Source organism: Pan troglodytes, chromosome 11 (assembly GCF_028858775.2).
Source record: "Pan troglodytes isolate AG18354 chromosome 11, NHGRI_mPanTro3-v2.0_pri, whole genome shotgun sequence".
Classification (NCBI taxonomy): domain Eukaryota; kingdom Metazoa; phylum Chordata; class Mammalia; order Primates; family Hominidae; genus Pan; species Pan troglodytes.
The window spans coordinates 5,547,006-5,561,604 of NC_072409.2; the positions used below are offsets into that span (position 1 = coordinate 5,547,006).

Here is a 14,599-nt window from a genome sequence, read left to right on the forward strand (position 1 = left end):
TCAGGAGTTCGAGACCAGCCTGGCCAACATGGTGAAACCTCGTCTCTACTAAAACTGCAAAAAATTAGTCGGGCATGGTGGTGGGTGCCTGTAGTCCCAGCTACTTGGGAGGCTGAGGCAGGAGAATCGTTTGAACCCAGGAGGCAGAGGTTGCAGTGAGCCGAGATCGTGCTACTGCACGCCAGCCTGGGCGACAGAGCGAGAATCCATCTCAGAAAAAGAGAGAGAAGAAAACTTTGGTGGAGGAAGAAATTGTGAAAGAAATAATACAACAACAAAAATATCCTAGGATTGAAGGATATGAGTTTCCAGATGGAAGGGGCTTACCTGGTGCCCAGCTAAATCAATAAAAAAGAATGCCACCAGGTCTCAATATTGTAAAAGTTTATAGTACCAGGGATTAACCTTTCAGAGAAAGAAAAAAATGAAATCACATTAATAAGGATTAGAAATCAGAATGCTGTTAGCTTCTGAAATACCTTCAAAATTGAGAGAAAAAGGTTTTCAACTAGAATTCTATAGCCAGCCAACTTGTCTGTCAAATATGAGACACTTTTAGATATGCATGGACTCAAATTTCCTTCCCATATATCCTTCCTCAGTTAATCACTGGAGCATGTATTCCACCAAAATGAGAGTAAAATCATGAAGGAGGAAGACCGAATCCAGGAGCCTGGGGCCTGATCATGACCGTTTTACAGGACCATGTCCAGGGAAAGTGTCAGGATAACAGGCAGTGCTGAGAGCAGCCAGTCCAATCTGAAGCCAGGGAGAGAGTGCTCCAGAAGGGAGCTCTTCTGGAAGATGAGGAATAATCCTGGTGGATTCTTTGCATTTCATTAGTAAAAGTTATATTAGGCATTGTTTCAGAGCTGTTAGAATACATTTAGGAAAAATTAGCAATAGACACACAAAAAAGTGAGGAAGAGAAACAGAACAATTAAAACTTACAAGAAAGGAAATATTATCATAGTACACTCTGTGGCTCAGCCATGAGTAGTACTTAGGTAGTCATAATGTTGAAATCAATTTTGAAAACAACAAAAACAGTTACATATTTATTTTGAGAGCATTGAGGAGGAGGGAAAGGATATATGGAAGAGTCCTCAATCCTCACTTCCCATAATAGTAAGTTAATAGATGGTGTCTATAATTTATAAATCAAGAAATTAAAAGCACAGGGCATATTCTTTAGAACTATAGAGGCAGGATAACAATTCAGCTAACAGAATTGGAAGCAGCTGCCAGAGTGGTTGCAGGGGGGAGGGATGGGAGGAACCTTTAGTACCGTATTGACTTTTTAAACTACCATATTTCATTGGATCTCAGATGCCGTTAGATGTGTGCTGTACTTCTATTTTATATACATCTGAGAAAGAAAAAAATGCCAAGTAAACTAACATGCATTTGATTAGACGATGGTTCCCAGTTTTAGATATTAAAATATGAAAAGTCCTTTTAAGAATCAGGGAAATACTGTAAGTGCATAAATTACTTTGATTAAAATAAAACATTTAAATGTATTCCTCTTTTATTATGATTCTCATTTTCTCCTCTAAAATCAATCTTCTTGTGTGTACACATGTGTCCTAACGCCTGCTCTCAATCACTTTCTAGTCATGCTGAGAATGCATAAATAGGAGCCTATCCCCATTAACAGGATCCCACAGGCAGTGAGAACCCAGGTAGTGAATGAAGGGGCAGCCCTGAAATAGAAAGGCTCGCTCTTCAGGGAAGCTGCCTTATATTCTCCCCATGCCCTGGACACTTTCTTTTCTGTATTTAATACCGTGTTTTCAGCATCTAAGATATAATGAGCTTCCTACAACAGTTGAGTAGGATCACATGCTTTGTTAAGGTAAACCTATGGAGTACCCTTAGTGTTGCTGTGCTGTTTTCTGTAAACTTGGAAAAAAAATGCAAATCTCTGATGGAGTTACTAACCACCTTAGAAACACATAGAGCAAAGTTATGTTGTCTAAAGGAAAATAGTTTATGCGTGACTAGGCGTTTAATTTTAAATATTCTGTTCATTATTAGGGCCTTTATAGAATGTTTGGTAAATACTGAAGAGTTGAAAGAATAAATGAACATTGTTCATAACTTCACTTCTTTTCATTTGAATACTTACTACAGTCAGGTATATTTGCGGGTGTGTCTCTGAATAGCTTTGTGTCTTTTTTTCTTTTAAGATTATATTATAAGCGTTTTATGTCATCTAATGTTTGAAAGCATTATTATTTTTTTGCGGCACGGTCTTGCTATGTTGCCCAAGCTGATCTCGAACTCCTGGGCTCAAGTGATCCTCCTGCTTCAGCCTCCCCGGTGGCTGAGAGTACAGGCACGTGGAAAGCATGATTTTTTTTTTTTCTTCCTGAGACAGGGTCTTGCTCTGTTGCCCAGGCTGGAGTGCAGTGGTACAGCATGGCTCATGGCAGCCTCAACCTCCCAGGGTCAAGCTATCCTCCCACGTCAGCCTCCTGAGTGGCTGGACCATGAGCACATGCCACCACGCCCAGCTATTTTGTTGTTGTTGTTGTTGTTGTAGAGATGGGGTGTGGTCTCACTTTGTTGCCCAGGCTGGTCTTGAACCCCTGGCCTCAAGTGATCCTCCTGCCTTGGCCTCCCATAGTGCTGGGATTACAGGTGTGAGCCACCATGCCCAGCTGAAAGCATGATTTTCTTTTTTCTTTTTTTCAGAGTCTAGCCCTGTTGCTCAGGCTGGAGTGCAGTGGTGCTTTCCTGGCTCTCTGCAACCTCCGCCTTCCAGGTTCAAGTGATTCTCGAGTCTTAGCCACCCAAGTAGCTGGGATTACAGGTGCATGCCACCATGCCTGGCTAATTTTTTTTTTTTTTTTTTGTATTTTTTTTTTAAGATGGGGTTTTGCCATGTTGCCCATGCTGGTCTTGAACTTGGCCTCAAGTAATCCGCCTGCCTTGGCCTCCCAAAATGCTGAGATTACAGGTACGAGCCACCACACCCAGCCTTAAGCATGATTTTTTAAATCAACTTTGGTATGGTATAATTTGCTTACGATAAAATTAATCAATTTTGCTAAGTTTTGACAAAAATCCCAATCATAATAAAGAACACTTCCATCATCCCAAAAGTTCCTTTGTGTCTCTTCCCCAACTTCTGGCAACCATCGATCTGCTAAAAGCATGCTTTTTCAGGGGGTGTAATAATAGTTATTCTATAAAATATATCCCTTTGGTTGAACTTTGGGTTATTTCCTTTCTTCTTTCCATTACAAGCTGTGCTGTGCTGAACATTGTTGTATGTCTGTTTCTGTAGGATAAATTCTTAGAAGTGAAACCATGGATCACATAACAGGAATCTTTAGACAGTTTTAAAAATATTCTTGGCCGGGTACAGTGGCTCACGCCTGTAATCCCAGCACTTTGGGAGGCTAAGGCAGGTGGATCACCTGAGGTCAGGAGTTCAAGACCAGCCTGGCAAACATGGTGAAACCCCATCTCTACTAAAAATACAACAAATTGGCTGGGGATGGTGGCGGGCACCTGGAATCCCAGCTACTCGGGAGACTGAGGCAGGAGAATTGCTTGAATCCAGAAGGTGGAGGTTGTAGTGAGTCGAGATTGCGCCACTGAACTCCAGCCTGGGTGACAGAGTGAGACTCTGTTTCAAAAAAAAACCTCATGGGAGGCTGGCACAGTGGCTCACTTTTTTTTTTTTTTTTTTTTTTTTTTTTTTTTTTTTTTTTTTTTTTTGAGACGGAGTCTCGCTCTATCGCCCAGGCTGGAGTGCAGTGGCGTAATCTCGGCTCACTGCAAATTCCGCCTCCCGGGTTCACGCCATTCTCCTGCCTCAGCCTCCTGAGTAGCTAGGACTACAGGCGCCCGCCACCGCGCCCAGCTAATTTTTTGTATTTTTAGTAGAAACGGGGGTTCACCATGTTAGCCAGGATGGTCTCAATCTCCCGACCTTGTGATCCGCCCGCCCCAGCCTCCCAAAGTGCTGGGATTACAGGCTCACTTCTGTATGTACGTCAAGACATACAACAGTGTTCAGCACAGCACAGCTTGTAATGGAAAGAAGAAATAACCCAAAGTTCAACCAAAGGGTTATATTCTATAGAATAACTATTATTATACCCCCTGAAAAAGCATGCTTTTAGCAGATCGATGGTTGCAAGAAGTGGGGGAAGAGACTCACCACAAAGGGCACAAAGGAACTTTTGGGGTGATGGAAATGTTCTTTATTATGATCGGGACTTTTGTCAAAACTTAGCAAGATTGATTAATTTTATTGTAAGCAAATTATGCCATACTAACACGTTGATTTAAAAAATCATGCCTTCAGCTGGGCATGGTCATGGCTTATACCTGTAATCCCAGCACTTTGGGAGGCCAAGGTGGGAGGATCATTTGAGGCCAGTAGTTCGAGACCAGCATGAGCAACAAAGTGAGACCCCATTTCTGTAAGAATATTAGCCAGGCACGGTGGCACGTGCCTGTAGTCCCAGCTACTTGGGAGGCTGTGGCAGGAGGATCCCTGAGCCTAGGAGTTGGAGGTAGCAGTGAGCCACGATCATGCCACTGTCCTCCAGCCTGGGTGATAGAGTGAGACCCCATCTCAAGAAAAAAAAAAGAAAGAAAAAAATTCTCATGGACTTTCTTTAGTTTGTCTTTTTATACTCTGTTTCTGGTCTAGGGGTGGATTTGACACCTGAGGCCTTGATAGGAGGCCTTAAGTCAGCCTCAGCTGCTTGGCAGTCTCCAGGTCTCCCTAGTTTTTGATGACCTTTGTTCCAAAGGACATTTTTCCCTGCCTGCTGCTCTGCTGCATAGCTTATGTTTCATTTTTTCCATTTTGAGGCTACACCTAGTCTTCTGTTGAGGAAATATTTGTTTCAGATTAGCTTGTAAACTTGATATAACCATTTTAAACAGGGAAGGTATAGGATTGTAAAATGAATGGCTATTTCTTTATGTACTAGAATTGTTTCAGACTTGGGCTGGCATGGTCCTGCTTGTTCTTTGCTATCAGAGTTCCGTGGCTGGCATTGAGTTGACACTCTGAAGTATTTAATTCAGTTGATTACAGTTTGCATTTCTTGACTTTCATTGCATTTTACAGGTGGAAGAGATTAGAAACTCATGATGTTGTGATCGAGTGTGCCAAAATCTCTCTGGATCCCACAGAAGCCTCATATGAAGATGGCTATTCTGTGTCTCACCAAATCTCAGCCCGCTTTCCTCATCGTTCAGCCGATGTCACCACCAGCCCTTATGCTGACACACAGAATAGCTATGGTAAAAAGTGTCTTTGGTACTTATCTGTTTTGCAACTTTGTCTCTGGAAAACATTATTTGTCTTTGTTGATTTTCTTTTCTGGAGTAAGACTTAGTTCAGTTCCTAGGGATTTTTCCCAAAATATCTTAAATTTGCATGTCCCTCCATTTTCTTCTAATTAATTTCTCCTTCAAGTTTAATTTAGATGTCCTTGGTCTGCCACCTGATTGTATGCCAACAGAGTTGGTGACGTGTCTCCAACACTTAAGAAAGAAAATGGGTTTAAGTATTTGACTTCCAGACTCTACCCCTCATAAGGGAATCTTTCTGATTTTCAGACATTTAGGGTGAGGCTCTTGTGTCTATAGCACTGACACAGTTTGAATGAGTCGGAACAATTTAGAATTGGATTCATATAAAAATCTAGGCTTTATTTGTGGGTTGCAGCCACTGAAGTTGTCATCTGTATTGTGCTTTTTTAAGTTATCTTGAGGCTTAATGAGTCATCAAACCTTATTGAACTTTATTTCAAAGGAGCATTTAGAGAAACTCTGAAGTGTTACTTTGTCCCCAAGGATGTCAGTTAAGTCCCTCAGATTTTTTAGTACAGAGAATTGAATATTATCAAATGGTCTAGAGGACCATCTTTTTTTTTTTTTTTTTTTTAACCAGAATAACCTAAAACCACACACTAACCCCCTGTGTTCTTCTCTTCCATTTTAGGGTGTGCTACTTCTACCCCTTACTCCACGTCTCGGCTGACGTTGTTAAATACGCCAGGGCAGCTACCTCAGACTCTGAGTTCCCCATCGACACGGCTGATAACTGAACCACCACAAGTATGGTGTCAACTAGTGTGCCTGCTCTCTCCTCTGCTTTCTGGTGAAGCTGACCCTTTGGGTCAGATTTAGTATGTGGTTGGGAAAATTTCACACTGCTCATTTCAGGAGTCACTTTTAAGGATCCATGATTTTAGCAAAGAAAGTTACTGTTGCCTCTTAGGTTCATCTTGAAGTCTTGATTTACAAAATGCAACTTGTTTCTTGATACGCTTTTAATAAGATGCCTTTTTCTAGATGAAAAAGCTAAATTTAAGCTGAACACTGGCCATGGATATAAACCTCGTGGATGACTTAGCATTCCTTTGCCACTGCTGATGTACTTTATTAACTTCCCAGGCTACTCTTTGGAGCCCATCTATGGTTTGTGGTATGACCACTCCTCCAACTTCTCCTGGAAATGTCCCACCTGATCTGTCACACCCTTACAGTAAAGTCTTTGGTACAACTGGTATGTATGTCTTAGGTTGGATTTGATTGGTTGGTTTTGGCCTGCCTTTAATGGCAGGAGGAGCTCTCTTTTAGATCTAAGGGACCACTTGCTGTTGTAAACTTGTTTTTGACACGTATTGCAAATCCCTGGGGCTTTCAGAATGTGTAAAGTGAGCCTAAAAACAAAAAAGAGAGAGACTGATCTAGATCCCCAGAAAGTTAACTCTAGCAGCTTTATTTATAGTAATAGTTATAGGCTGAAAAAAAATCGGCAGTTTTTCTAATAGTTGGGCTTAGTGTTCATATATGTTCTGCCCTTGTCTCTAAGCAGGTGGAAAAGGAACTCCTCTGGGAACCCCAGCAACCTCTCCTCCTCCAGCCCCACTCTGTCATTCGGATGACTACGTGCACATTTCACTCCCCCAGGCCACAGTCACACCCCCCAGGAAGGTGCGATCCAGCTCGTCTGCTATCCCTCTGCCCAGGCACAGTGACTCACTTGCAAGCCTCACTTTGAGAAGCCTAATTATGCCAGATAGAATTCTGACCTAAAATGCAATGGGTTTGAATCAGAATAATTGAAAATGGACTAACAAGCTGCTCTCAAGGTGTGATCTGCCGACCCCTGGGTGGTTCCAAAACTCTGCTTTGGCAGAACTCTTGTGGGGAACCCAGCAGGTCAAACCTACTCTCTTGATTTTTTTTTTTTTTTTTTTTTGAGACAGGGTCTTGCTCTGTCGCCCAGGGTGGAGTGCAGTGGCACGATCATGGCTCACTGCAGCCTTGACCTCCCAGACTCATGCAATCCTCCTGCATCAGCCTCGCTAGTAGCTGGGACTACAGGCATGTGCCATGATGCCTGGCTAAGTTTTTTTTTTTTTTTTTGGTGGAGATGAGGTCTCACTATGTTGCCCAGGCTAGTCTTAAACTCCTGGACTCAAACGATCCTCCTACCTGGGCCTCCCAAAATCCTGGGATTACAGGTTTGAGCCACCACACCTGACCAAACCCACCTTCATAGTAACACTAAGCTGTCATTTGCCCTTCCCACTGCGTTGGCATCTGCACTGATGGCACAAATACGACGGGGGGTGAAATGGTGGCAACTTAGCCTGAATCAAGGCAGGCATTGAAGTGTCCTATCCCAGGAGGCCTTGCATTCTTCCCTGACATCTTCTCTCCATTAAAAACAATAAAAACTAAAAAATTTTAAAAGTTGAGTGTTCTGTATTAAGCAGTAACCATTATTAATTTTATTAAATCTTAGCCCTTGAGAACATGTATGTGTAATATTCTTCGTGGCAAAATAGAAAATATGCATAAGGCACATGTACTGCATACCAGGGTATGATGGTGACCTCTGGCCCTCATGCAGTTATTTGAATTGAGAGGTGAACTAGCTGCCTTTTTTCATGGAATGCCAGTTTTATTTGAAAGAACTGCTGTCTTACAAACTGGTTATTCAGACTTGGGTGTTTGGCAGGCAGCTTCTCAAATGATGAGCTGAGTCTGTCACTTCAAGATAAACAACTGACAGTATTTGTTGCCAACAATAAAAGTCAACTCTCAGTTGGAAATTAGGATATTAAAAAACGTGTATATACTACCATGAACTTGATAGCTGCCCCAGGACTTTTACGATGAGACTGAAAAGTCTGTGGAAGCTTAGTTAGTAATTTGAGTTTTTGATATTGTATAATGAAGTGTTTCAACATTTGGAATATTTGAATAGCTTGAGGAGCCAATATTTTCAGAGTGTCCAATGTATGGTACGTTGCAGAATCATGCATAGGTAAAAAGTACATTCAAAGTACAAAGCAGGCTGGGCGCAGTGGCTTACACCTGTAACCCAGCACTTTGGGAGGCTGAAGCAGGTGGATCACTTGAGGTCAGCAGTTCAAGACCAGCCTGGCCTACATGTTGAAACACCATCTCTACTAAATACAGACATTAGCCGGGTATGGTGGCAGGCACCTGTAATCCCAGCTACTTGGGAGGCTGAGGCGGGAGAATCACTTGAACCCAGGAGGCGGAGGTTGCAGTAAGTCGAGATCACACCACTGCATTCCAGCCCCAGCCTGGGCAACAGGGCAAGACTGTCACACACACACACAAAAAAAGTGCAAGGTAGACTAGTGGGTTTTAACACAGGAAAAGCTCATTGATGTGGTTTCAAATTTCACTTTGTAACTTTAAGAAACTAACACTTATCAAATTTTGGTGTAATAACAAAGATGATTATTTGAAAAGTCTGTCAACATACGTTTACTTTTTGCGGCTGGGCGTGGTGGCTTGCTTCTGTATCCAGCACTCTGGGAGTCCAAGGGAGGTAGATTGCTTGAGCCCAGGCGTTCAAGACCAGCCTGGGCAACATGCAAAACCCCATCTCAACTAAAAAAAAAAAAAAAGCCAGGTGTGGTGATGTGCATCTGTAGTCCCAGCTAATCGGGGAGCTGATGGAGAATGGCTTGAGCCCAGGAGGCAGAGATTGCAGTGAGCCATGATCACGCCACTGCATTCCAGCCTAGGTGACAGAGCCAGACCCTGTCTCAAAAAGAAAAATAACAACACCTATGTTTACTTTTGCAATTACATATCTGTGGGGCCCCAGATTTTCTTTATACACTTCAGTCAAAATAACATATTGCAACAGATTGAATGTAGAGGTAGATATGAGAATCCAGCTGTCTTTCACGAAGCCATATATTAAAGAGATGGCAAAAATGTTCCATTCTTCTCACTAAATTTATTTTTATTTCGGGAAATATAGTTTTTTAATAAGAATATGTAATTTACATTAACTTGTAATGGGCTTGCTATTTTTAAGGGAATTAATATTTTTAAAATTTCCTGGTTTTCTAATATAATAATTATGCCTCGTAAACAAAAGCTCTTGGGATTCTCCAACTTTCTCATTATTATTATTATTTTGTGTGTGTGAGACAGGGTCTCACTCTGTCGCCCAGGCTGGAGTGCAGTGGCACAATTGCAGCTCTCTGCAGCCTTGACCTCCCTGGCTCAGGTGGTCCTCCCACCTCAGCCTCCTGGGTAGTTGGGACTACAAGCACCGGTCACCATGCCCGGCTACTTTTTAAATTTTTTGTAGAGATGGGGTTTTGCCATGTTCCCCAGGCTAGTCTCAAACTCCTGAGCTCAAGGGATCCACTGGCCTTGGCCTCCCAAAGTGCTGGGACTACAGGCGTGGGCCACCACGCCCAGTCTGCAGTCATTTTTTAAGACTATAAAGAAAGCTGCTGGGCGTGGTCCCAGCACTTTGGGAGGCCGAGGCAGGCAGATCATCTGAGGTTGGGAGTTCGAGACCAGCCTGACCAATGTGGAGAAACCCCGTCTGTACTAAAAATACAAAAATTAGCCAGGCATGGTGGTGCATGCCTGTAATCCCAGCTACTCGGGAGGCTGAGGCAGGAGAATCGCTTGAACCCAGGAGGCGGAGGTTGCGGTGAGCCGAGATTGTGCCATTGCACTCCAGCCTGGGCAACAAGAGCGAAACTCCACCTCAAAAAAAAAGAAAAGAAAACATCCAAACAATTTGAGAATCACTGCACTGGGCTGACCTTTAAACTACTTTACAATATGCTCGAGAACATGTACAACATTTTTCGTCTTGTGATATAAATGATACTTATCTTTTCAGGAAGAGAGAATGGATTCTGCAAGACCATGTCTACACAGACAACACCATCTTCTGAATGACAGAGGATCAGGTAAAATTTCTGCGTTACTACAGGCCTTGCTTGCCTCTTCTAATTGGGTTATATGTGTTTAAGAAAAGAAAGTTAAATGGAAACAAGGAAATTCTGGGATATCCAAAATACTGAGGCCTAAACATAATGAAACGAGTAGTGAATTCTAAACACCAACCTAATAATATCAAAAACAGTTTTTAAGCTATTGCAGTGAAGTACCTGTATTCTGACTTGACTATATCTCTTTTCAGAGACATTAAGAACTGAGAATTTTATTTGCTATGGGATTATTTTTGGTACTTTTAGTTATGTTATTTTTAATATCTCAGTCTTTTGTAGTATCCCCAGGACAGAGCCATGTCCAGCCTTCTCTGTTCAGCATGAAGAGTTATTACAGACATAGTCTATACAGTGTAAGCAGTTTTACACTTACAGGGATTACACTGTATTTCTTTGACTTCAGTTGTCTTTGTTTCTCTTCAGAAGAGCCACCTGGCAGCAAAGGTTCTGTCACTCTAAGTGATCTTCCAGGGTTTTTAGGTGATCTGGCCTCTGAAGAAGATAGTATTGAAAAAGATAAAGAAGAAGGTAATGTATGTGGGATTGCTATGAGTTGATAAAACCTGACCCTCGCTCTGCTATAAATCTGGGATTTTGTGCCATTGCTCACAGGCTTGCTTGATTTTTCTTCTCTTGAGGTAACAAGATGGGTGGTTTAGTCTGGGACCTATGCCAGGTAAAGTGATGCCACTTTTTTTTTTTTTTTTTTTTGAGACAGGGTCTTGCTCTGTCGCCCTGGCTGGAGTGCAGTGGTACGATCATGGCTCACTGCAGCCTTGACCTCCCAGGCTCAAGCAATCCGCCCACCTCAGCCTCCTGAGTAGCTGGGACCACAGGCATGCACCACGATGCTCAGCTGATTTTTATTGTATTTTTTGTAGAGATGGGATCTCCCTATGTTGTCCAGGCTGGTCTCTAACTCCTGGGCTCAAGTGATCCTCCCTCCTCAGCCTCCCAAAGTTCTGGCATTACAGGCGTGAGCCACTGTGTCCAGCCGGATGCCACTTTTTCTCCTCCCTCTGAGTGACACTGGCATGTGGCAGCATGCCACCCAAACTGCCTAGCCTTTCCCAGGTGGAATACCGACTGCCATTTCTTTTGTTTCCTCTCTTCCTCTCAGCTGCAATATCTAGAGAACTTTCTGAGATCACCACAGCAGAGGCAGAGCCTGTGGTTCCTCGAGGAGGCTTTGACTCTCCCTTTTACCGAGACAGTCTCCCAGGTTCTCAGCGGAAGACCCACTCGGCAGCCTCCAGTTCTCAGGGCGCCAGCGTGAACCCTGAGCCTTTACACTCCTCCCTGGACAAGCTTGGGCCTGACACACCAAAGCAAGCCTTTACTCCCATAGACCTGCCCTGCGGCAGTGCTGATGAAAGCCCTGCGGGAGACAGGGAATGCCAGACTTCTTTGGAGACCAGTATCTTCACTCCCAGTCCTTGTAAAATTCCACCTCCGACGAGAGTGGGCTTTGGAAGCGGGCAGCCTCCCCCGTATGATCATCTTTTTGAGGTGGCATTGCCAAAGACAGCCCATCATTTTGTCATCAGGAAGACTGAGGAGCTGTTAAAGAAAGCAAAAGGAAACACAGAGGAAGATGGTGTGCCCTCTACCTCCCCAATGGAAGTGCTGGACAGACTGATACAGCAGGGAGCAGACGCACACAGCAAGGAGCTGAACAAGTAAGGGACTGGGGCACTCTCTTCTGTGTTAAATGGTCCATTTTATTGTGAAGTACAGAAAGTGTAAGAGAGGAACGAGAATCATTCTTCACACTCCCACCTTGAGGCAGCTGGTTCTCTGCTGTTTGTCAGATGTCCTTCTAGGCTGTTGCATCTTCATATATGTGACCATGTGTGACCTCTGTGCACCTAAATTGGGATGATTCCTTAGCAGTCCATTTCAAAATGAGTCTTTTTATATAGGCCATTTTATGCCTGTGTTCTATGAGGACACTCAAATGCTTTCATATGTGCCCTCTGCAAGCTGTAGGCTGAAAATGAGGTTATGGTATTTCAAAGAATATAAGAATATTTGTCACAGTGTTTCCCTCTCTAGCTACAGATTATTATTATTATTTTCTATTTTGGTATCATAGTTCATTAGGTGGAGATAAAATCATCAGCATTTTATGCAAGTTCAGATGGCCTGACATCCCCTCCAGACCCCCTGAGGCACCCAAGTTTTCATAGAAAGGACTCTAGCTGAGAAACGGTTTCCCATCCTTTTTTTATTAGCTACTTTACAGGTGCTTGGGGAATATTTTTATTTTTCTTCTTATATACTATGCTATGGTGGAATTTGACAGGGATTATAGTATTTAAGCTCCCTCTTTTTAAACGAGATTTGGTATGATAGGCTCAGGTAAATTACCTACTTTTTCCTTAAATCGGAGTGACATAGCTTTACAACAGAGTGTACTCCCTGTATATTTCAACAGACAGGGTTGAAAACGGCTCTCAGTGTGTTTGACTACTCAGTTTCTCTGGAGAGCTGGCCCCAGAAACGGAGGCCACGGTGTATGCAGTGCAGCTCAGCCTGCAACCCTCTCCGCTCTGGATTTGTTTTTTAAAGAACTGTGTTTGTTAAGCTAACAACACAGGTCCCAGGCAGTGGGGCGAGGGCCGCCTCCCATTGTGTCCAGTGTAGGCTTCTCCTCTAACTCTCTGTGGACCTGGAGTTTGAAACATTCTTATGCCATTGCAGATTTTGACCACAAGGAAGTGATCTAACTTTGCTGCAAATAAAAGTCCAGATACGTTTTTTTCTTGGTAAGATCGGTAACTTTGTTACTCAAAAACTTTCTTCCTAGGTTGCCTTTACCCAGCAAGTCTGTCGACTGGACCCACTTTGGAGGTAAAGTTGTTACTTTAGCTCCAAATCCAGCCCACATGGTTCCTGCTTGCTTGTTGCCCTTTCTGTCCTTGAAGGAGGTGCCCTCTGGGAAACAGATCTCCCCTTGGCTATTGCTCCGGCCAGGCTATCTGCTTGGCTAAAGGATGTCAAGTGTTGCCAAGTCAGCATTTCTTATTTTTGAAAAGTGGCAAGTACTATGCACTTGAGAGTGTAAGTGCAAAATACAGACTTCCTGCCAGGCTTCCCTGGAGGAGACCAGCGTGAAGCGGCTTCCTGGGGGAGAACACACAGCGAAGGAAGTGTCTTGAGAAACAGGGCATCTGAAACGCGTGATCTAGATTTGTGGGGAAAGGAAAGCAGGCTCTCAAAGAGTCATCCCACGTGATATGACCTTTTGCATTCCTTCACGGGGGAGACACATAGTCCATACTTTCCCCCCTGCTGTTGCTGGGAGTCAAGTGGTCATTTGCAAAGAGAGTGGTGATTTGTTTTTAAAGAATTGTGTTTGTTAAGCTAACAACACATGGGAAGGGGGCTTGATTGAACCATCTGTAAAAGGCATTTCTGCCACCCTCCCTCTGCTTTACAATCAGGCTCTCCTCCTTCAGATGAGATCCGCACCCTCCGAGACCAGTTGCTTTTACTGCACAACCAGTTACTCTATGAGCGTTTTAAGAGGCAGCAGCATGCCCTCCGGAACAGGCGGCTCCTCCGCAAGGTGATCAAAGCAGCAGCTCTGGAGGAACATAATGCTGCCATGGTGAGGACTGGGGAGGGGACAGGTGGAGCTTGCTTTTTGTTTTGTTTTGGGTCAGCAATGATAGCTTATAAAGCACAGCAGCCGAGGAGGTCAGAGTTCCCAGTCCTTCCCACTCCTTTGGGCAGGTCGCTTGAGATTAAGACATGAATGGTGACACCTCGGAATTCCCTCATAATTCTCAGAAACCGTGGGGACAAGTGATTTTGTGTGTGTATGTTTGCATGTAATTGGCCATGATGATGAAGGGTCAGAAGATGATTTTATTTCTCCAAATGTAAAACCAACTCTTGTAAAGCTATTTCATGGCACAAAACTGAAGCGTGTATTGTACAGTGGGTGTGAAGCCAGTCAGGCCTGGAGTTTGAATCTTGGCTCTACCAGTGTTACCTTAGAAAAGTAACGTGGCCTCTTGAAGCCTCTGTTAGCCATGCTATAAAATGGAAATAACAATAGCAGCACCTGCTCTTTAAGTTGTGATGGTTAAAAGAAATTATGTCGGTAAGCCCTTGCTGAGCGCCCAGCACACTGCAAGCATTCAGTAAATGCTCATCGTTTTAGTGAACTTAGTACCATGTTTGAGAGATTTTATTCCAGTGTTGGTAGTCAGACTTTTGAAAGTATTGGAAGCAAACTGATCCCCGAGAAGATTTATTTAAGCAACTTAAGATCCATTTGCTTAATGTAAAATTTG

The 14,599-nt window shown here is 43.3% G+C and overlaps 1 protein-coding gene across 11 annotated transcripts in view; it reads left to right on the top strand.

Annotated features, from left to right (window-relative positions):
- The window catches only part of TSC1 (TSC complex subunit 1), a 54,010-nt gene that overhangs the window by 27,814 nt on the left and 11,597 nt on the right, over positions 1-14,599 (top strand). For 6 of the 11 annotated variants that reach the window (XM_063788107.1, XM_054659230.2, XM_016961955.4 and 3 more), the window contains 9 exons: positions 5,102-5,277; positions 5,981-6,096; positions 6,436-6,547; positions 6,860-6,978; positions 10,184-10,253; positions 10,719-10,823; positions 11,416-11,974; positions 13,105-13,148; positions 13,742-13,908. In XM_063788107.1, coding sequence (XP_063644177.1) covers positions 5,102-5,277; positions 5,981-6,096; positions 6,436-6,547; positions 6,860-6,978; positions 10,184-10,253; positions 10,719-10,823; positions 11,416-11,974; positions 13,105-13,148; positions 13,742-13,908 — 1,468 coding nt within the window. Of the gene's footprint in view, positions 1-5,101; positions 5,278-5,980; positions 6,097-6,435; positions 6,548-6,856; positions 6,979-10,183; positions 10,254-10,718; positions 10,824-11,415; positions 11,975-13,104; positions 13,149-13,741; positions 13,909-14,599 lie in introns of all 11 variants that reach the window. The other 5 variants (XM_063788106.1, XM_016961953.4, XM_016961952.4 and 2 more) reach the window with 1 other exon arrangement.